The sequence below is a fragment of the Corythoichthys intestinalis genome, chromosome 3 (genome assembly GCF_030265065.1).
Source record: "Corythoichthys intestinalis isolate RoL2023-P3 chromosome 3, ASM3026506v1, whole genome shotgun sequence".
NCBI lineage: Eukaryota > Metazoa > Chordata > Actinopteri > Syngnathiformes > Syngnathidae > Corythoichthys > Corythoichthys intestinalis.
The window spans coordinates 62,854,910-62,878,901 of record NC_080397.1 but is presented as its reverse complement, the minus strand read 5'-3'; the positions used below and the strand labels follow the sequence as shown (position 1 = coordinate 62,878,901).

Sequence of the window (23,992 nt, the reverse complement as noted above, 5' to 3'; positions counted from 1 at the left end):
TTAATTAGGTTCGCTACAACAGAGTGTTCTAGAGAAGTCTACTGCTTTAAGATGGCGGCTGCTTCCTCACGCCGGCAAGTCTGTCATTTCGCATGTAGTTCTCTATACATGATGTAACGCTGCCGTCGTCTGTCATTTTGCATCTAGTTCTACATATATGCGATATCTACCGTAGCATTACATGGCTGTATGTTTGTAGCAACTAGCAACTGGGCGTTGTTTGTAGCGGCTGTCGGCCGCAGTCAGGTATTATCGTTTTTTTTAATCTAGCGGCTTGAGTTGAACATGATATCTACTCTCGGTCCGTTCCTCATTGTGTCCTGAAGAACGTGATGACTGTGTTTTAGTTCCGCTTTACCTGGCATATTTCAATAATCGGAATTTGGATGTTTGTGAATCGTTCTCGGATCTTCCACGGCCGAATCACGAATAATCTAAGAATCGGAAATTTTGCACGCCTCTACTAATCAATGTCTAAAGTGTCCATTTGTATAGTGGGGGGGGGGGGGGGGGGGGTATTCTTGCTGCAACAAGACAATGATCCAAAACACAGAAGTAATCAACTTCTGAATGGTTTCAGAAGAACAAAGTACACGTTCTGGAGTGGCCAAGTCAAAGTCCAGACTTGAACCCCATAAAGATGCAGTGGCATGACCTAAAGACAGCGATTCATGCCAGACATCCCAGGAATTTGACTGAACTACAGTAGTTTTGTAGAGAACATTAGTCCTGATCGATGTGCCAGGCTGATCTGCAGTTACAGGAAGCGTCTGGTTGAAGTTATTGCTGCCAAAGGGGCCACCACAAAATATTAAATGTTATGGTTCACATACTTATTTTCCCCCTTCTGTCATTGTTTGCATACTATCCTCATTAAAATATGAAAACCTATAAATGTTTGGGTGGTTTTAGTACAGGCAAACACTGTATTATCATCTGTGTGATTTTGACAAAGATCAGTTCAAATTTGATGGGATTTTATATAGAAATGTGAGAAAGGTTCAGATACACATAAGTACAGTAGTATGAAAAGTATGTAAATAAAGTGTACAGAAATGTTTTTAGAACTCTTATATTCTTATAAAAATACACTTATGCAGTGCCCTCCATAATTATTGGCACCACTGAAAAAGATGTGTTTTTAAGCTTCTAATATTTTTTTAAAATTCAAATAATATGGGACCTTAATGGGAAAAAAAGAGAAAAATCCAACCTTCAATACAAGTGCATTCATTCAGTGGGGAAAAAATCCCACATAAAGAAAAAAATTATTTGACATCAAATAATGTGTGTCACAATTATTAGCACCCATGGTGTTAATACTTTGTACAACCCCCTTTTGCCAACAAAACAAGGTCTGGGGACTGAGATGGCCATGGGAGGAGCTTGATTTTGTTTCTGGTGAACCATTTCTGTGTAGATTTGGCCACATGTTTAGGGTCATTGCCTTGCTGAAAGACCCTGTGACGACCCATCTTCAGCTTTCGAGCAGAGGGCAACAGATTTTGATTTAAAATGTCAATGTCTCAGAGTGTTTGTTGCCAAAAAGCTCAATCTTGGTCTCACACAAAAATACACACGGTCCCAGGCTTCAACTGGGACCGTGTGCTTTGGTCAGATGAGACCAAGATTGAGCTTTTTGGCAACAAACACTCTAAGTGGGTCTGGCGTGCCACGAAAGATGCGCATGCTGAAAAGCACCTCATACCCACTGTGAAGTATGGGGGTGGGTGAGTGATGCTGTGGGGCTGTTTCGCTTCCAAAGGCCCTGGGAACCTTGTTAGGGTGCATGGCATGCTTTGAAATACCAGGACATTTTAAATGTCTTTTTTCGAACAGATAATGCGACTAGCACCTTAGACCAAACTACGACCCGCGGGCCGCATACAGCCCGCCTCCACATTTGGTCCGGCCCCCTAAACAAACAAAAAAATTAATTATTTATTTTTTTCAATAGTGTTATTTATTTCCTGGCTTTTTTTTCTGTGAAGAACCCAGAGAGGGTTATTTGGTTATTATCTATTTAATTAATAGTGTTATTATTATATTATATTATATTATTATTTTATTTACTTTTGTTCCGTGAAGAATCCAGAAAGGGTTATTTGATTGTGGCTTTCTGAAAAACAATAAATCTTTACATTTTGGCACTCCTGCAATCGTCACACCTTTTCCGTTACAAACTGACCCCGGCCCCTCATCAGAGAAGGGAAAAGTTATGTGGCCCTCACAGGAAAAAGTTTGGGGACCCCTGCCTTAGACTGTCATTTGCTTTGCATATAATTTTCAAAACAAAAACAAAAAAATTAGGGGAGGGCAGTTTTATTTTTCAAATGTTTTTTTTTTTTTTTTTCGGGATTGAAAATATTTTTTCCTATTGAAGCAACTTTTTGGGCAGATTGAATGATTCAGAAACAAATGTCCCACCCATAATATGGCCCAAACACAAAAAGGATTGCTTTAATCAAAGAAAACGTTTTCAATGAAAACTTTGTGTTCTAATGCAAATTTTTCAATCTCATATTTTTCACATCAAAAACGTTTTATATGATTTATATGATTTCAGCAAGACAATGACCCTAAACATATGGCCAAATCTACACAGAAATGGTGAACCAGACACAAAATCAAGCTCCTCCCATGGCCATCTCAGTCCCCAGACCTTGTTTTGTTGGCAAAAGGGGGTTGTACAAGGTATTAACACCAGGGGTGCTAATAATTGTGACACACATTATTTGATGTCAAATATTTTTTTTTAATGTGGGATTTTTTCCCCACTGAATGAATGCACTTGTATTGAAGGTTGGATTTTTCTGTCTTTCCATTAAGGTCCCATATTATTTGAATTAAAAAAATTATTAGAAGCTAAAAAACACATCTTTTTCAGGGGTGCCAATAATTATGGAGGGCACTGTCACAAGATTTAAAAATCTGCAATCCATTGATGTTGTGAAAGTTGAGCCACGAAGTAGCGAGGGATCGCTGTTATTATTTTGCAATTCTTTTCCAATTACCACAAGCATGAGGTTGGGATTTAGAATGGAATTTGGATTGGATGGTACAGTAAATCGTAATTAATACAAAGAAAACACTGAATGTGCAGCTGTGACATAAAGGGACTGGTATGGCGCTAGCACTGAGCTCACATCACGCAGACTTGTCCGCTCGCGTTACCGGCTCGAGACTGACACTGTCAGCGGAGCCGGAGTCATCGCTCGGGGTCGGTCGGCGATGGCGTTTTTTTGTAGGCGTGCATGTGTGTGCTCATGCAATGCATGCTTGAGTACATATGCTCATGCACGGGGGCCACGGATGTACCCACCTGCAGGCGAGCGGCATTGAGTTCTAGCAGAAAGTAGGCGCTCTGGCTGCCGGCGAGAAACAGCAGGCCATCGGTACTAGAAGTTCGGAAGCGGACGCGGAGCTTATTATGGTCCGACGACTCTGTTGCCTTCAGCTGTACAAAGCCGTCGCCATAAAAGGACGCTGGAGAAAAAAAAAATGGTGTTAAGGACAGAAAGACACATAAAATATATATTCCTCACTAGTGACTTTTGTTCATCTATTTCACAAAAATTGTGTTCATTGTGTCTTAATGAGAAGCAAAGAATAAGAGCTTAAATACAGAAAATCAAGAGCAAGCATTGCGGTCTTTATATAGCACACATTTGACATTTAGATATAAAAGCAGCAGGCTAATTAGCATTCCAGTTGATCTTAGAAGAGTGCGCACACACACACAAAGGATTTCAAAGTGCATAACATTTCTTCCCGGAGGGTCTGACCTTAACCTTAACTTTCTTTGACCTTCTCCAAAAACTTATATTTTATAGAATCCAAAGTTGCTTTTCATGCACAAAAGGAAACCGTGCTGACAGCGTAAGCCGCTACATCATAAATCTGCTTTACTTTGCATCTTTGTTGGACCATTTTGTGCAGAGATCATTCACACTCGTGTCCAACAGCAGCACAGTCAGAAATTGAAGTTATTATATATGGAAGCTGTTGCGTTACATGCATAGCTACGATGAATAATAATCCTTTTTTGCCAACTAATCAACAGGAAGTGAGCCCAAAATGACTCCAGGTCAACGGGAAGTGACCAGATACAGTGCTGGCAAAAAGTACTGGCACCAATGTAATTTAGACAGATAATGCTCAATTTCTCCCAGAAAATGATTGCAATTACAAATCCTTTGGTAGTAATATCTTCATTTATTTTGCCTGCAATGAAAAAACACAAAAGAGAATGAAAAAAAAATTAAATCATTATCATTTTACTAGGGCTGTGAAAATTATCCCGTTAATTAACACACATGCCCCGCTCAAACAGATTAAAATGACAGCACAGTGCAATGCCAACTTGTTACTTGTGTTTTTTGCATTTTTGTCGCCCTCTGCTGGCACTTGGGTGCGACTGATTTTATGGGTTTAAGCACCCATGAGCATTGTGTAATTATTGACATCAACAATGGCGGTCTACTAGTTTATTTTTTGATTGAAAATTTTTACAAATTTTATTAAAACGAAAACATTAAGAGGGGTTTTAATATAACATTTCTATAACTTGTACTAACATTTATCTTTTAAGAACTACAAGTCTTTCTATCCATGGATCGCTTTAACAGAATGTTAATAATGTTAATGCCATCTTGTTGATTTATTGTTATAATAAACAAATACAGTACCTATGTACAGTGTGTTGAATGTATATATCCATCTTGTGTCTTATCTTTCCATTCCAACAATAATTTACAGAAAAATATGGCATATTTTATAGATGGTTTGAATTGCGATTGATTACGATTAATTAATTTTTAAGCTGTAATTTACTCAATTAAAATTTTTAATCGTTTGACAGCCCTACATTTTACACAAAAATGGGCCGGACAAAAGTATTGGCACCCTTTGAAAAATCATGTCATGCTTCTCTAATTTGTGTAATTAACAGCAACTGTTACTTACCTGCAGCACATGACAGGTGATGGCAATATCTAAATCACACCTGAAGCCAGTTAAAATGGATTAAAGTGGACTCAACCTCTGTCCTGTGTGTACCATGTTGAGCATGGATAAAAGAAAAAAGACCAAAGAACTGTCTGAGGACTTGAGAAGCAAAATTGTGAGGAAGCATGGGCAATCTCAAGGCTACGAGTCCATCTCCAAAGACCTGAATGTTCCTGTGTCTACCGTGTGCATTGTTATCAATACGTGTAAAGCCCATGGCATTTTGGCTACCCCCCCCCCCCCCCCCGATGTTGTTAGGTATTGTCTTGGTTCCCTCCTAGTGTGTCCCTGTGATTGCCCATTGATTTCACCTGTTGTGCCTGCTCCAAGTGTATCCTCCAACCTGCAACCTCCTGTGTCACCCACCTGTTCCTCGTTGTCTCGTTACCCCTTGTCTGGGTGTGTAAATAAGCTCCCAGTTCCTTTTCACTTCTTGTTGCGTCATTGTCAATGTCAATGTGCATGTACACGTCAGCGTCGATTCTTGCCCGTTCCTACGTCACAGCCCTCGTGTTCCTCAGCTTAAGTAAGTTTTTTATACTAGTCTTTTGTTAGTATCCTGACTTTTGTTTGCCTTAAGAGTTGTTGAATTCCGCGGTCGTTTTGTCTGCTTTTTGTTGGCTTTAATTAAATACTTTTTGCACCGTCTATCTGCCTCGCCTCCCTTTCCCTGCATTTGTGTCCACACCACCTGCCTGCCCGCATACCTGACAGATGTGGACGGAAAAGAAAAATTGACGAGAGATTGAGCGGATGGTGGATAAAGAACCTTCACTAAAATCCAAACAAGTTCAAGCTGTCCCACAGTCCGAGGGTACAACAGTACCAAACCGTACTATCCGTCGGCGTCTGAATGAAAAGAGACTCTATGGTTAGATACCCATGAAGACCCAACTTTTGACTCAGAGACATAAAAAAGCCAGGCTGGAGTTTGCCAAAACTTACCTGAGAAAGCCAAATATGTTTTGGAAGAATGTTAGCGCTTTTTGGGAAACGGCATCAACAGAGTTTACAGCGCAAAAAACGAGGCCTACAAAGAAAAGAACACGGTCCCCAGAGTCAAACATGGCAAAGGTTCCCTGATGTTTTGGGGTTGCTTTGCTTCCTCTGGCACTGGACTGCTTGACCGCGTGCATGACATTATGAAGTCTGAAGACTACCAACAAATTTTGCAGCAGTGTGAAAAAGCTGGGTCTCCCTCAAAGGCCATGGGTCTTGCAGCAGGACAATGACCCAAAAGCACTAGAAAACGGTTTGAGAGAAAGCACTGGAGACTTCTAAAGTGGCCAGACCTGATTACCATGGAACGCCTGTGGAGAGATCTGAAAATGGCACCCTTCAAATCTCAGAGACTTGGAGCAGTTGGCCAAAGAAGAATGGTCTCAAATTCCAGCAGAGCATTGTAAGAAATTCATTGATGGATACCAGAAGCGTTTGTTCGCTGTTATTTTGTCTAAAGGTTGTACTACCAAGTATAAGGCTTAGAGTGCCAATACTTTTGTCTGGCCCATTTTTGGAGTTTTGTGTAAAATGATAATGGTTTTTTTCTTTTCCCATTCTCTTTAGTGTTTTTTCAATGCAAGCAATAAATGAAGATATTACTACCAAAGCATTTGTAATTGCAATCATTTTCTGGGAGAAATTGAGCATTACCTGACAGAATTGCAGGGGTGCCAATACTTTTGGCCAGCACTGTAGCTTGCCTTGAACACGGCTTTTGGTAAAGGGTCTGGCTTGACAACAGTCACAAAAAAATAAAATGGGTTGAGGATAAGCTTGAGAATGCTCGGTTTTCTCTCTGCTCCATATGAGCAATATTTCAAGATTGCTTACAAGGCCGAGAGTCGGGGCAATGTGTCCGTATGTGTGTGCGTCATGCACGGACAATGCGTGCATGCTATCGATCCATATAAACATTTGATATAAAACTAAACAGGGATTATTTTTGTCTGTAATTTGTGTCCTTTCTGGAAATCAAAATATGATCACCTTTGAATGACATTTAGCCAGCATGTGTGGTCATTTGTTTTGATGCACCTGCGGATGCGGGTCAGTTTCTTCATCGCATCTCCGACTGCGAATTAGTGCGCAGGCGTGACACTTGAACGGGCTTAATGGACAAAAGCAGTCCGAACGGGCACGCCAAAAAAAACATATGACAAAAATTCGGATTTGTGCATTAAAACCTTCGGTATGAACCTAGCCTAGAACACCGAAGCAGTAGGGGTAAGCTGCCATTTATGTTCAACCTGTTTTTTTCAGTTTTGTTTATTGTTTTTTTGTTCTTTCTTTTTTTTAACGATCAGGGTTTAAGTAGTGGGTGGGGTTTAAGTGTAGTTTCCTTCTGTTTGTTGTTTTGGCCTGGGCTTAACCTGAAGGCAAGCTTCTTTCGTATTTTGTATTCATTGTTATTTGGCTTGTGTAAATTTTTGTCCATCTGTAAAGTTGTGGCTCATTTTATGTTGCGCCCTTAGCGAGCCTTTGATTTGGGAAGCAACACCCTAAAATGAATGAAAATCAACAGGAATATACTCGGTACTAACAGGAAGTGACTCTGAAATGCACCCATATCAACAGGAAGTGACCTGAACTTAACAGAAAGTGACCAAGAAATGCCTCCAAATCAATAGGAATTGACAGAATATTATAACCATAACAGCAAAGCTACCATTGAAATTTGATTTTCAAATTCTAAGTTATTATTGCCTTTAGAAAGAAAGAAATTCCAGCATTTGTGTGTGCGCTTGCAAAGGAAAATAAAAGCATGTTTGAATTCAGCAGGTATTTGATTTTAACGCGACAAGAGCAACGTCCGGATGAGTCAGACACGTTTCGACTTGTCCTTCCCTGATAGAAACCTCCAACCCGAAAACATGAAAGCTTCCGACATTCTCACATTTTGGAAGGTCGCGTCCCCGAGACGGCCATCAAACGAGGACCGGTCCATCTGTTTCTTCCACCTTTCCTCCCTGCCGTTTGGCATCGGCCTGTAATCTGCTCTGACGTGCTCTCAAGACGTCTCATTCCGCTACCGCTTTTCAATCGGCTCCTGCACACGTAGTTCAAAGATCAACAGACATGTTTGCTTTTCAAGTCACAAGAGATTTCGTTTCTTCAACCCAACCGATGCCAATGAAACGATGGATGAACTAAATGACAGCCAATGGTTTCTTGGTTTTTTACCCTCAGAGCACATTAGCGTGGAAAACCACTGAACCACGTTAATGAATCCTACAGCCATCACAGTCGACAGTCATTAACAACGGATGACACAAGAGTATATATTATAAAACCTCGAGTACATTAGTTTTCAATTTAGTATGCTATTATTGGTATGTTAAGGAGGCACTACTGACTCGCGCTAGCTTAGGCACTCCGGAGTCTGCACGGAATTTGTTGAAATCAACTCCACTGACTAATCATGTCCCACCTGAAGGAATCTGACCTTTTAGCCAGATTGCTGGAACCGCGCTAGCGCAATTCCAACGACCCGGGCCGGCGGAACCCTGACAACCCGGCCAAAAGGCCAAACTCCAACCACCTTAGTCTTAACCCTTTGCACTAATCCCATTTTAAAAGCTGGAAAAAGGCTTCGAAACACAAGTTGACAATTTATTCCAAGCCTGCAGCAATCATACCGCACAGAGAGACCCAGGCGAGGAGGCAAACTGGATCCAGTGTCACCATATGACAAGTCAACATCAGATTCCCGTGAAAAATGAAAACAATTAGTTAAATATTCAGTCTTTTCAAGCTTGTTGTGAGGCAGACTGTTGTCCGGAAGAAGGGTGTTTGGACGGTTTTCAGAATTATTGTCTGTTGGACAGGAGAATTCATGCGTTACCGTTGTCAGGGCAACAAGAGTTAAGGATTTTGCCATCCTCAGCGCCACGTGAGTGCTGAGTGTTCATTTCCTTGTCGCGGCTTGTCCACATGTTCCTTGTGGCAAGACAAGATGTCCCGCCATTTGTTCTGGACCATTCAGAAGAGCTGGTTGCGTAATTTGGTGGTGCAGACGTAGGCTTGTAGATGTCTTGCCTATCACCTGCTCGTCAGCGTCAATCTTGCTCAGTCAGCTGCATGACACCCGCGTTGGGCTTCCGTAATCAGAAGGCGTCCTGTATCTGTTCTGCCCTTATCTGCCCTTTGTCTTGGCGCTGCAAATTCTAATCATTTCATGTCCAACTATTCATAATATCAAATATATTCTGCTTGATTATCCTAAACTATGACAGAAATGCTATTTACTTTGTAGTCCCTGACAAAAGTCTTGTCGCTTATCCATTTTGTTGAAATAATTGCTAATAACTTGACTTTTAATTATTTAATTGGTTTCAGAAATGGCTCATATGAAAGCGAAGACCCTCCCAAATGATGTTGAATGTACAAAATATATTTGTTTCACTGAAAAAAGATTTATCATTTAATGAAGACATAAAAGGTCCAATTTTGGCAAGACAAAAGTTTTGATGCCTACAGAAAGTAGTGTGTAAATTGAACAAAAAATGTACTTCAAATACAAAAATATGTTACATAACATAAGCGAATTAAGTAGTAGCGCTGTGAGATCCAAATTTAATATTTTGTATGACTTCCATGGGCTTCGGCAAGGATTCATACAATTTATTGATGAAGTCATCAGGAATATCAAAGAAAGCAGTCTTGCATGCCTCCTACAGTTCATCAACATTCTTGGGTTTTGTCTTCCATGCTTCCTCTTTCATCCTGTTCATGTCTGGTGACTGGGCTGGCCAGTCCTGGAGGATCTCGATCTTCTTTGCCTTGAGGAACTTTGAGGTAGAGATTGACGTATGCGATGGAGCACCATCCTGCTGCAGAATTTGTCCCTTTTTATGGTTAGGAATGTAAGAGGCAGCTAAGATTTGTTGATATTTCAGACTATTTATGTTGCCTTCCACCCTGCAGATCTCTTGCACACCCCCATACTGAATGTAACCCCAGACCGTGATTTTGCCACCACCAAACTTCACTGTTTTCTGAGTGAATCTCGGATCCATGCGGGCTCCAGTAGGTCTTCTGCAATATTTGCGGCGACTGTGGTATAATTTAATGGAAGATTCATCTGAAAAAAAATCCACCTTTTGCCACTTTTCCAGCGTCCATCCTTTTGACAGGCTGTGGGCCTTGGCAAATGCCACACAGTATTTATATATATTATAATATTATAATAATTATAATTATAATATTATAATATTTCAGACTATTTATGGTTCCTTCCACCCTGAGAGATCTCCAGGGTGGAAGGAACCATAAATAGTCTGAAATATTAACAAATCTTAGCTGCCTCTTACATTCCTGACCATAAAAAGGGACAAATTCTGCAGCAGGATGGTGCTCCATCGCATACTTCAACCTCAAAGTTCCTCAAGGCAAAGAAGATCAAGATCCTCCAGGACTGACCAGTCCAGTCACCAGACATGAACAGGATGAAAAAGGAAGCATGGAAGACACAACCCAAGAATGTTGATGAACTCAGGGAGGCATGCAAGACTGCCTTCTTTGATGTTCCTGATGACTTCATCAATAAATTGTATGAATCCTTGCCAAACCGCATGGACGCAGTCCTTCAAGCCCATGGAAGTCATACAAAATATTAAATTTGGATCTCACAGCACCACTACTTAATTTGCTAATGTTATGTAACATATTTTTGTATTTGAAGTACATTGTTTGTTCAATTTTCACACTACTTTTTGTTGGCGACAAAACTTTTGTCTTGCCAAAATACGATCTTTATGTCTTCATTAAATGATAAATCTTTCTTCAGTGAAAAAAATATATTTTTGTACATTCAAAATCATTTGAGAGGGAGGGTCTTAGCTTTCATATGCAAACAGTAAATACGAGAAAAGATAGTATTCCATTCACACCCTAGTATATGCCTAATGTCTTTTCGGCCACTGTCCAAGAACGCAGCTCTGCCAAGCAAAGTGCATTTTGAGGGGAGACCTGTGTTTTTAAGCGAGCGTGACACTCAGTCAGACATATTAAACGTCATTGTGATCACACCAAAATGCATCTGAGCGTGCATGTCCATCCTCGTCAGTCCAGTAAAAGGGCAAAATGTCACAGATTTTTTTCTATCTCCTCACTGAGAGGGATGAACAGTGAATTCACTTTCTGTAGAATTATGATGGCTTCATTTGATAATTCCCTAACGGACACAATGTCCTTGCGTCTGACTGACTGGGAGTTCAAATCTAGGACAGTCAGGTAATGACGGTTTAATTAACAATCACAACCAAATAGGAGCGATAAAGAGGAAAGCACTCAGTGGAGCAAATACTTCCACAGAGAATAAATCATCCAACCTAGTTTGCATATGTAACAAATGCAAGAAAAATGCTGAATATTTTCTGTGCCATTGACGATGCTAAACATTAGAGGTCGATATATGGATTAACAAAGAAAATAAGCCGGGAAAAAAATGATTTTTTTTCAGGCATTTGTGTGGGCAACTGTGGCTGCTGCTGACCGATGGTAGGACACCGGAAGGACCCCGCAGCAGCTTGAAGGCCGGCTGCTAAAGGAAGCTTCAAGCTCCTCTATTTTGTCAATATTGTACGATTTTTTTATCTTGCATGAGAGAATATGCAATGTTGCTTCAGCCTTTTAAGGTGTTTACTGAGTGATCCTTACACTCTAAATGTAACTTGTAGCATTAGCATAGCATTTGAATTAGCATTAGCACAGCAAGCTCTTCAACTCTCACTTGTTTACATCTCGCTGTGACGTCCCAGTGGATTTAATAAATCGAAAAAAATGTACTGTTCTTGCTCAGCGTGTATACTGAAGGGAAAAGGTACCGTTCGCGCACACACCATATAATTGTTTACATTAGTATAACTCATACATTTAACTATAGTTTAGGCAGATTCCACTCAGTGGCCTTGAACACAGTAAAGTGAATCACCTTATCGGCGCTCATGAGGGGGAAAAGGAAAAATGGTACCGTTTCTCGTAGGCACCGTCTAACTGTTTGCATTACTCGAACACACGTAATATAATCAATCAGGGAATAGTATCATTTCTCATATTCACTGTAGGACTGCACTACTCTAACACACCTAATGTAAAATAAATAGCACACCATAGTTTAAAGAAACAGAATAGATACACAACGCCATCTTATCACAAAAGCCCAAAACGTGTGTGCCACGAGCAAGATTGACGCACCAAACTCTGGCAATCAGTCCTCCCGACAAACGAACAAGGACAAAGACCAGCGCGCTTTGTCCTAAAACAAGTAGTGCCAGCCCGGATAAGAAAGTTGATAGCAGGCGCTTGTGACGTCAAGACCAGCGTCGGTCGCTGTGGCAACCACATTCCATCCACGCGCGAACCTAAACAGCCCGAAACCGGCCAGAGAGGGATGATCCCAAAGCAACGCCTGGACACACCTTCGGCCGGCCCACGGACTTAAAAAAACACTGGACACTGAGATGAGACAGATTTGCTGCTCGGAAACATGTAGCCTTGTTTTGGATCCAGAATAGTCCCTCCGTCGTCTGTTTTTGCCTTGTTTTTGACCATTGTCGACGAATACATTGTCAACCTGCTTTCAGTGAGTCTTTTTCAAACTTTTGGAACATGGAGTAAGTACAAAGGGTTAATATCAGAGATGAACATGCGAAGTTCCGCCTTCCCGGTTGGCGCGCGCGGAGGCAGCATCGGCAGAGCGGCACTTTGTTCAGCTGTCGCTGTTTCCGTGCGGCTTGTCTGGGGAGGCGAATTTCAACAATACTCATAAAAAGAACTGCTATGTTCGTTGGTTTGGTAGCATTAGACCGAATTAATCCTTTAGGTCATCATTGCCTCTATCATCTACGTGCTTAAAATAATTAATTACACGGCCTCAAATATTGGCTTACAAAATCAGCTTTGTATATCGGAATTTTTTAAAAATATCGGTACCAGGAAATCCCATGTGTGTCGACCTGTAGTATATACAGTACAATGAATCAATGTACATAAAATATTGCTGATGAAAAAAATGACCGAGTTATGGTTGCAGCTTTTGAATATTTTAGTAATCGAGTATTCGACTGAAAATTCTATCGATTAATCGAGTAATCGGATAAAACGTTTTCAAAGGTAAAGAGCAATTATAAATTTGGCGGAAAACACTCAGGTGAATTGAAGTTCTGCTCTGAGACCCCCAATTTAGCCAACTTTCAAAATTGTCCGATATGCATGTGTGACACATCATTGGAAAGCATAAAATCTCAATTTTCTGGGAGAAGAAAAATTTTGAACAGGAGGGCATTTAAAAAAAAAAAAAATTTAAACAGCAAAACCCTATCTGGAGGCGAGAGCACGCGAGAGCAGAATTACAGACGCCATGACTTTAACGAGATATTATCGAGTACTTACCTTGTTTCGATCCAAAACCTCTATGTAGCATGTATCACTGAGTGTCAAGACACAGCTGTGAATGGCCAAAGCTGGATTTTTGGGGGATTTTAGGGGTGAAACATGGTAATATAACAAGGATCGCGATGCAGAAATCGCAGACATCAAGGAGTGGTCGAGATTTTCTTTTTCATATATTTACCTTTTTAAATATTTTTTTCCAATTTTTCTTTCTTTGGATCAATTATTTATCATCTGAGATATCGGAAAAATGCGACCGAAACAAATAAAATACAATTAAGCGATAGTTATGAGATAAAGATCCGAGACTTTTTTACAGACGCCATTTTTTTCATTGTGATGTAATTTGTTTAAAAGTTTAAAATATGCGAGTGAATAATTTTTTAAAGTCGTTTTTTTTTAAATTTTTTTTTTAAACGAACTATTAGACATCAATTAATGATTCTAATCTAAAAATGACAGACATTTTGAATAATAAATATAATTAATTGCCTTCGTTTTATGGCTGGGTTGAAACAAAAGTGGCTGTGTGACGTCTGTAAACGCAAGTTTTCAGTGTAAAACGGGCAAATTAAAAATAGTTCGGGGGCTTCATGCGCCATGAATCTGCTATGGTAGCATACAGACATATTGTTCTATCAAACACAACAGTTGTTTTGGCTTAAAATGCAGCAGTTTCTTTTAAAGAGGAGTGAATGAGCAGAAACTGCTTTTTCAGTCTTGTCTGTGTTTTCCGCCATATACATGAGAAAACAAGACATTTCAACTCATATTCAACCATTTTTAGACAATCAATGTCTTTATTTTTGGTGTACATTGCTGAAAACATCTCAGATGTGACTAGGAAAAAAAAAACACAGGTTTCACTAAAAAAAACACTTAGAGCTTTAGAAAAAATAAATCTCATTTCTTACCTAAAAATGTCATTACGCTTACACACATCACTTAAAATTTGGTGTTTTTCCCACGTTTCAATTGATTTTCCACTTGTGTCAAGGTATTTTGAAGTTTTAGTTAAGTTTTAAGTTGTAAATTGTAAGTCCTGATAGGATTTTGAGTTTTTGCAGTGTTCAAAATAAATGTATGATACCTGCTGTATTAGAGCACATTAGGCACCAGTGCTACTTGGTGTTTTATCAAGAAATGACGACTGAGCTAACATTGACAGTTAGCTTTATTATGTTTTCATTTTATACCCTCATTACTCTACAGCGCCGTATTTTTACAGATTAAATAAATACTGTATGTAAGACACGTTAGCCACGCTTCGACAATAGTCATAATTAATAGAAACCTAGCCCTCTGCAGGGCTAACATTATGTTAGCAGGGTATAGTAACGTTAATCTTATTTATTAGCGCTGAGAAGTATACTGCTTTAAGATGGTGGCTATTTACTAACGCCGGCGAGTGTTATTTCGCATCTAGTTCTATATACATGTGATATCTATGAGCTGAATCAGACGCTACCTGTTACCACCGTAGCATCATTCGGGCGCAGTTTTTAGCAACATCGGCATCATTTGTGGCAGCTGTCGGCTGCAGTCAGGTATTATTGCTTCTTTCTCAATGCAAGTGACGTCAGTGCGTTGTCCCGCATTAAAAGTAGTCCGGGCAAAATGTGATGCTTAGAGCTGCCAAAATTCAATGATTCCTCGAGGCGAATAAAATTACTCGGATCAGTTTTAAAACTCGAGTTACTCGAGTTGCTGTACTTACCATCAATGCTGAGATGTGGCGGACGAGATATTTAAAAAAAAAAAACGTAACTCGGGGACTAATATCAGCTTTGAATAGCGGTACCAGCAAATCCCATATCGGTCAACCTGTAGTATATACAATGATTTTACTGGAAAAAATATTGGGTAGCTCAAACTGTTGATGACAAAAAATGGCTGAGTCATCATTGCGTTCTGCTATTTTAAGCTAGTTGGTAAATCTACTTCATTACTGTAATGCATAGCTTTCATGAGAATCACCCATTTTTTGAAAATGTAACCTTTTAAAATCTTTTCTAATAAACTAATCATAATTAATTTTTTAAAGCCCAAACCTTTTTGGTGAAAAAAAAAGATGCTAGTGGCTATATTGCGACAAACTCTTGAAACAAGTACATTTTGGAAATGACGCCAATGAGTGAGAAGACAAACTGTAGCAATAAAAAGAAGCATGTTCTGTCAGCTCAGCTCACAACAAAGCCGGTCTTTATTGTTAATTAGAGAGGCAAAACCAGAGCTTGTCACTGCTTGTGTGCTAAAGTTTATCCAACAAATCGGAGATACAACTTGACTCAAGTGTCTCTTTGTGTTTGTCAAAGCTCTACACCGGGAACAAGCTTCTTACAATACTCCAGTAATCTGTATAGGCACAAAGGGATGCAAGTACTGCATCATGAAACACAATTTTGCTGTGATATCACCGAAGGAAAATCTGGTCCAGACACACCTTGAAGTAAAATATAGCAGTATACGCTACTTATTCCTTGTTCACTGAGACGATTTTGAAATACTTTTTAGTGTTCATCATACTTAAAGTGGTATGAAAAAGTGTCTGAACTTTTTGGAATTTCTGCATAAAATCACCATCCAATGTGACCTGATCGTTGTCAAAATCACACAGATGAAAAAACTGTCTGCTTTAACTAACACCATCCAAAAATTGATAGTTTTTCATATTTTAATGAGGATACTATGCAAACAATGACAGAAGGCAGTGTTTTGTGCCCCCCCCCCTTTGGCAGCAATAACTTTAACCAGACACTTCCTGTAGCTGCAGATCAGTCTGGCACATTGATTAGGACTAATGTTCTCTACAAAACTGCTGTAGTTCAGTCAGATTCCTGGGATGTCTGGCATGAATCGCTGTCTTGAGGTCATGTCACAGCATCTCAATGGGGTTCAAGTCTGGACTTTGACTTGGCCACTTCAGAACGTGTATTTTGTTCTTCTGAAACCATTCTGAAGTTGATTTACTTCTGTGTTTTGGATCATTGTCTTGTTGCAGCATTCATCCCTTATTTTTTTTTTTTTTAGTTTCAACTGTCTGACAGACGGCCTCAGTTTTTCCTGCAAAACTTTTGAATTCATTCTTCCATTAATTATTGCAAGTTGTCCAGGCCGTGAGGCAGCAAAACAGCCCCAAATCATGATGCCCCCACCGTGCTTCACGGTGGGGATGAGGTGTTGATGTTGGCGAGTAGAGGTGTGCAAAATTTCCGATTCTTAGATTATTCGCGATTCGGCCGTGGAAGATTCAAGAACGATTCAAAAACATCCAAATTCCGATTATTGAAATATGCCAAGTAAAGCGGAAGTACAACACGCTCAGCGCGCCGCGCGGTCTTCGGGACGCAATGAACGGAGCGAGAGTAGCTAAACATCATGCTTCTCATTACCCGGTTCCTTGGGTAACGCAAATGCTCAACTCATGGCTCTAGCTCAACTCATGCCACGAGATAAAAAGACACAACATACCTGACTGCTGCCGAAAAGCTGTTACAAAAGTCCATCCACATAATGTTACGGTAGATATCATTTATATAGGACTAGATGCTATATGGATTTGGTAGCGTTAGCAGCACATCTACAAAAAGCTAGATGCGTGCGTTATAAACGGCCGCCATCTTAAAGCAGTACACTTCCCTGCAAGGCTGTTCTAGCGAACCTTCCAAGCAAACCTAATTAACTTTTTATCTAAAATACTCCTAAATCGGTAAAATATTGACTTGAATCTATCTTTAAAATAGTTTTAAAACTTTAGGGAAATTATGGAATAACGGGAGCAATTTTAACAACTTTAACGGTTGATTCACAACATTAAATTAATTGAATGTAGTTTAAAGCTGCTGATACAGAATGGGGACTGGAGTTTTTTTATTTACTGTTCTTTTTGTATATTTGTTTACTGCTAGATGTTAACTTGATACTGAAATAGTAGTTTGGTTTACTCTGAGAGTATTTTTGAACAATTTTGGAACTAATGTACAAAACATAAAAAAAAAAAAAAAAAGGGGGGGGTGCATCAATAATCGTTTTATAATCGAATCGGAGCCTCTGAATCGTAATCGAATCGTTAGGTGCTCAAAGATTCCCAGCTCTATTGGCGAGTGGTTTCATTTTTCCTCCACACATGATGTTGTGTGTAACTCCCAAAGAATTCAACTTTGGTTTCATCAGTCCAAAAAGAATTTTGCCAAAACTTTGTGGAGTGTCCAAGTGCCTTTTTGCGAACATTAAACCAGCAACAATGTTTTGGTTTTTTTTTAGACGGCAGTGGCTTCCTCCGTGGAGTCCTCCCATTAACACCATTCTTGGCCATAGTTTTACATTTAGTTGATGTGTGCACGGAGATTTTGGACTGTGCCAGTGATTTCTGTAAGTCTTTAGCAGACACTCTAGGGTTCTTTTTTTACCTCTCTGAGTATTCTGCACTGAACTCTTGGCGTCATCTTTGGTGGACGGCCACTCCTCGGCAGAGAAGCAATGGTGCCAAACTCTCTCCATTTGTAGACAACTTCTCTGACTGTCAATTGATGAACAGCCACACTTTTAGAGATGGTTTTGTATCCTTTCCCAGCTTTATAAAAAGCAACAATCCTTGATCGCAAGCCTTCAGACAGCTCTTTTGACCGAGCCATGATGGACATCAGACAATGCTTCTCATCAAAACATTTCTTAACAGGTGTGTGTTTTATAGTGGGCAGGGCAGCTTTAAAACATTCATTAGTAGAGGTGGGAATCTTGGGCACCTAACGATTCGATTACAATTAAGATTCAGAGACTCTGAATCGATTATAAATCGATTATTGATGCCCCCTCCCCCATTTTTTATTTTTATTTTTATGTTTTGTATATTTGTTCCAAAATTGTTCAAAAATACTCTCAGGCTAAATAAACCAAACTACTATTTTAGTATCAAGTTACCGGTTAAAAACAGTAAATAAAATACTCAAGTCCCCATTCTGTATCAGCAGCTTTAAACTACATTTAATTAATTTAATGTTGTGAATCAACCGTTAAAGCTGTTAAAATTGCGCCTGTTATTCCATAATTTCCCTCATGTATACTTGTGAAACATGTGAAATTGTTTCATCATTTAAAGATAGATTCAAATCAAGATTTTGCCAAATTAGGGGTATTTTAGATAAAAAGTAATTAGGTTCTCTACAACAGAGCCTTGTAGAGAAGTCTACTGCTTTAAGATGGCGCCTGTTTACTAGCGCGGGAAAGTCTGTCATTTCACATCTAGTCTAGAAATGTGATATCTACCATAGCCGTATGTTGCCGTATGTTTGTAGTAGCAACTAGCAACTGGGCGCTGTTTATAGCGGCTGACGGCCGCAGTCAGTTTTTTTTTTTTTTTAACCTAGCAGCATTAGCTGCACATGATATTTACTCTCGGTCCGTTCCTCATTGCGTCCCGAAGACCGCGCTGACTGTGTTTTATTTCCACTTTACCTGGTATAATTCAATAATCGGAATTTGGATGTTTGTGAATCGTTCTCCAATCTTCCAAGGCCGAATCGCGAATAACGCAAGAATCGGAAATTTTGCACGTCTCTACTCATTAGTGATTGAGCACACACCTGACTTAAATTGTTTGGTAAAAATTGGTTTCAATTGCTCTTTAAGTCTCCTTAGGCGGACGGTTCACTTACTTATTTTTCCCCTTTCTGTCATTGTTTGCATGCTATCCTCATGAAAATATGAAAACCTATCAATGTTTGGGTGGTTTTAGTTAAAGCAGACACCATTTTCACATCTGTGTCATTTTGACAAAGACCAGATCACATTTGATGGTGATTTTATGCAGAAATGTGAGGCTTTCCAAAAAGTTCAGATACTTTTTCATACCACTGTAACTCATTTAACATGGCTGAATCTAGATGCTCCCTGTTAAGACCGAAATAAGGTAAGTTTTTGTTTGAGCTAATAAGTTTTTTATGCATTCATTATTTAATTTATAGGTATATTTAGCTGTCTTTTTGTGGGAAAATGTGTTTGAACGATTTGTTAAGACCACTGTAAAACAACTCTTGCATTTTATGGCATTCAATGGCGCCACCAGGGGGTGGCCAGGGGTGGCCACGGCCACCCCTATAAATTGGTTGGCCACCCCACTGGCCACCCCGCTTGCCAGTATATCGTTAGATTGTTGAAGCATCAGTTATGCATTTCATCCCAAATGAATGCATTCATTTTGTTTTGTTAAATGTAGGGCTGTCAAATTTATCGCGTTAACGGGCGGTAATTATTTTTTTAAAATTAATAACGTGAAAATATTTATCGCAATTAACGCATTCGGAGTACGACTCATTCACGCATTGCCGCAAACAGCCTACAATGGCGTCATTTTACTTCTATACAGAGATAAGAGGCAGTGTCATGTGAGTGGAGTAGATAAACGCATTCATTGGGGCTGTGCTTTTAATTGGCAAAAGCTTTGTCATCTCTCCCACAGCAACTATAAATATTGTGGGAAGCGATGTGGGGAAGAATGACAGGAGTTGATCTTTTTCTTAACACCCTGTAGTGTACCCAATGCAGAGAAAATATAGCATTTGCAGCCACCACACACAGTCATGGTTGCACCACTTCCCATCATGCATTTGGGCAGAACAGTTAAGTCGCTACAGTAACATTTACTGAAAGCTCAACAAATACACTAGATGGCAATATTTAGTCACAATATACAAACTCACATTTTTCCTTTAAGAATTACAAGTCTTTCTATCCGTGGAGCCCTTTCACAGAAAGAATGTTAATAATGTTAATGCCATCTTGTGGATTTATTGTTATAATAAACAAATACAGTACTTATGTACAGAATGTATATATCCGTCTTGTCTTATCTTTCCATTTCAACAATAATTTACAGAAAAATATGGCATATTTTAGAGATGGTTTGAATTGCAATTAATTACAATTACTTCATTTTTAAGCCGTGATTAACTCGATTAAAATTTTTAATCGTTTGACAGCCCTAGTTAAATGTACACCTTATGCCTAATATATACATAACACAATAAAACAGAATTGGAACTCAAAATGTTGACTGGAGAGTTACGGACTATGCACATCAAATCATTAGTAACATCAAATACTACACAATACACCAAAATATATCAGTAGTTGTGTCCTGACGTCTTTCTGATAGTTCTCCCCTGACCTTTTTACTGCAATAATATAATGAAAACCTGAAATTATGGCTTTTAGTCTTGGCCACCCCAAGATTTTAAGTGGCCCCATCTGGCCACCCCTATGAAAAATTTCTGGAGGCGCCACTGATGGCATTTAAGCTCGCGAACAATTGCCATGCAAGGTAGCCAATTGTTCTTTTGTTGTACTTAGTTCCTCATTTATTTATTTATTTTTGACACTGTTTGAGGCTAAGCTTGGGTATTTTAATTTATTGTTAAATGAAAGTGCAATTCTGCATAGTTTCATTGGGAATTGGGAATTTTGTTGTGTATTTCAATTTAATGCTCTTTGAAAGTGCAATCTTAGCCATCTCCTAAAATTGACTCTTCAACACATTAATCGTTTTCAACACTGGCTACGGTTACTATTTTCAATGCAAGATGGAGTGAGTGAGTCACTGTGAAATGATTCCTGATTATCCCCACCGGCGCGGCCGAGATGAGTGAAGCACAATGAATTTATGTGACACATGCCCAGGATGAAATCAAGCAGATGAGGTTAATGGATAGACATATGAGTGTTAACAACATATATAGCCATAAAAATAACACACAAGCACAGCCCGGTCCCTTTGGAAAAGAAGTCACTTGAGCGTACTATTGTCATCACCAGACTGTTCCTCGTGCGCTTTGTTGCACATCCTAACTGTGTGGAAAAGTTTCAAAGAAGCCATTTTAATGACACATGCATGTTACGTTACTGTTAAATGTTCAAATAATAATTAAAAAAAAAAAAAAAAACATACAACCCAATACAAGAATTGCATCAAAAATTTTTCATAGGTCTCCAGTTTTTTATTTATTTAATGTAAATGTTATAAATGACAGAGAATTTGGGACATTCGTGCATGAATTATGATTATAATATATTAAATTTACCATGTTTTTTTTTTTTAAATGGGAATTTTATGACTATGTTATTTTTAGCATTTAATTTTTTCTATTCAAAAGTTAGCATTAGCCCAGGTCATATGTGTTGTAGTAGTTCGTAAAAGAGGGAAATTGGTATTGAAAACACCTATGCTTGACAATAAATGTCCAATCCATTTCAACTCCTAGTTAAAATGGATAGGACGCCTCTTGCCGCCAATGGCAGTCGAGGAGTTTAAGCTATGTGAGGTCACAAAACAAAAATAAACAGTATTCCTAAAGAGAAATACACACAAGCCACACTTATCAGAAGAATGTCTTGCCTTCTTCTTCTTTTATTCAATTTATTTTACACTAATTTAATTTACTTTTAGGGAACTTTTAATTTAAAAAAATAAATCAAATTTGAAATATTACTCATGGCTATTTTTTATTAATTTATATAAAAATATTAGGGCTGTCAAAAGTATCGCGTTAACGGGCGTTAATTAATTTTTTAAAATTAATCACGTTAAAATATTTGACACATTTAACGCACATGCCCCGCACAGATTAAAATGACAGCACAGTGTAATGTCTACTTGTCACTTGTTTTTTTTGTGTGTTTTGTCGCTCTCTGCTGGCGCTTGGGTGCGACTGATTTTATGGGTTTCAGCACCCATGAGCATTGTGTAATTATTGACATCAACAATGGCGAGCTACTAGTTTATTTTTTGATTGAAAATTTTACAAATTTTATTAAAACGAAAACATTAAGAGGGGTTTTAATATAACATTTCTATCACTTGTACTAACATTTATCTTTTAAGAACTACAAGTCTTTCTATCCATGGATCACTTTAACGGAATGTTAATAATGTTAATGCGATTTTGTAGAATTATTGTTATAACAAACAAATACAGTACCTATGTACCGTATGTTGAATGTATATATCCGTCTTGTGTCTTATCTTTCCATTCCAACAATAATATACAGAAAAATATGGCATATTTTATAGATGGTCTGAATTGTGATTAATTACGATTAATTAATTTTTAAGCTGTGATTAACTTGATTAAAAGTTTTAATCGTTTGACAGCCCTAAAAAATATATCTTTAAAAATTGATCCTTCGTTAAATTAAATCCATTTTTGTAAGTTATCCAACACTAAAATTGGATTTTAAATGGGGGCCACAAAATATTGTCCTGGGGGCCACAATTGGCCGCTGGGGCGCACATTTGAGACGACTGTCGGATATAAAAATGTTCTGAATCATGAAATAATTCGTGCATGAAAGGGTTAAAGGGAATAGTACTCTGAAGAAAAAAAAAACAATCCTGAAATTGCACTTTAACTTTAGGGTGAATTTTTTATGTTCAATTTTGTTTTGAAAAGGAAATAAATGTGTTTTTCCAGAGAATATTCACATCTAAATGAATGCTTTATTTTGGACATATGCCAGAAGAATGAAACAGACTTGATAATTGTATTGACGGGTCACATCCGTCAGCCATTGCACAACGCCTTCAAGTATATAAGTTATATACAAGTTATATAAATTAGTCACACCGCTAGAAAAAAATTGAAAACACGACTCAATGTTTTTTTTTAATTTGATTTGGGGACATCTCAGGGTCACTTTCTGTTGATTTTAAGGCATTTTTTGGGGTCAAAGTTTGGTTAATAGAAATAAATGAATGTTTTTAGCTAATTTTGGCCAAACCTATGCTTTTGGCAAAAACTATAGAACTTTTCTACCCCTTCATGTCTTGACTTTTTGATGTATAAATGATGTGATTTGGACAAAAGCTCTATGACAAGTAGTTTTAAAATTTCACTTTTTCCTTTTTTTTTTTTTTAAATCGACCCAACCCCCCCCCCCCCCAAAAACCGCGTTTTAGGGCGTACGGTCATTTCTGGGTGTCAAATTAAAGAGCCTGCGTCGCATGAGAATTGCGGTGGTTTTGTTGTTTGAGTGGTGTAGGTGGGTCAAACTGTTTTGTCTGGGGAAAAAACGCCATTGGAAAAAAAGGTTAAAAAAAGTTATACAGTGCCCTCCATAATTATTGGCACCCCTGGTTAAGATGTGTTTTTTAGCTTCTAATATTTTTTTTCTTCTAAATAATATGGGACCTTAATGGAAAAAAAGAGAAAAATCCAACCTTCAATACAAGTGCATTTATTCAGTGGGGAAAAGATCCCACATAAAGAAAAAAATATTTGACATCAAATAATGTGTGTCACAATTATTAGCACCGCTGGTGTTAATAATTTGTACAACCCCCTTTTGCCAACAAAACAAGGTCTGGGGACTGAGATGGCCATGGGAGGAGCTTGATTTTGTGTCAGGCAAACCATTTCTGTGTAGATTTGGCCATATGTTTAGGGTCATTGTCTTGCTGAAAGACCCAGTGACGACCCATCTTCAGCTTTCGGGCAACAGATTTTGATTTCAAATGTCCTGGTATTTTAAAGCATTCATGATGCCATGCACCCTAACAAGGTTCCCAGGGCCTTTGGAAGCGAATCAGCCCCAAAGCATC

General features: G+C 38.7%; 1 protein-coding gene across 1 annotated transcript in view; it reads right to left on the bottom strand.

Moving 5' to 3' along the window:
* The window catches only part of cspg4ba (chondroitin sulfate proteoglycan 4ba), a 63,989-nt gene that overhangs the window by 37,963 nt on the left and 2,034 nt on the right, over window positions 1-23,992 (bottom strand). Inside the window, exon 2 of the mRNA XM_057832593.1 lies at window positions 3,323-3,486. Within this exon, the coding sequence (XP_057688576.1) occupies window positions 3,323-3,486 (164 nt within the window). The remainder of the gene's footprint in view (window positions 1-3,322; window positions 3,487-23,992) is intronic.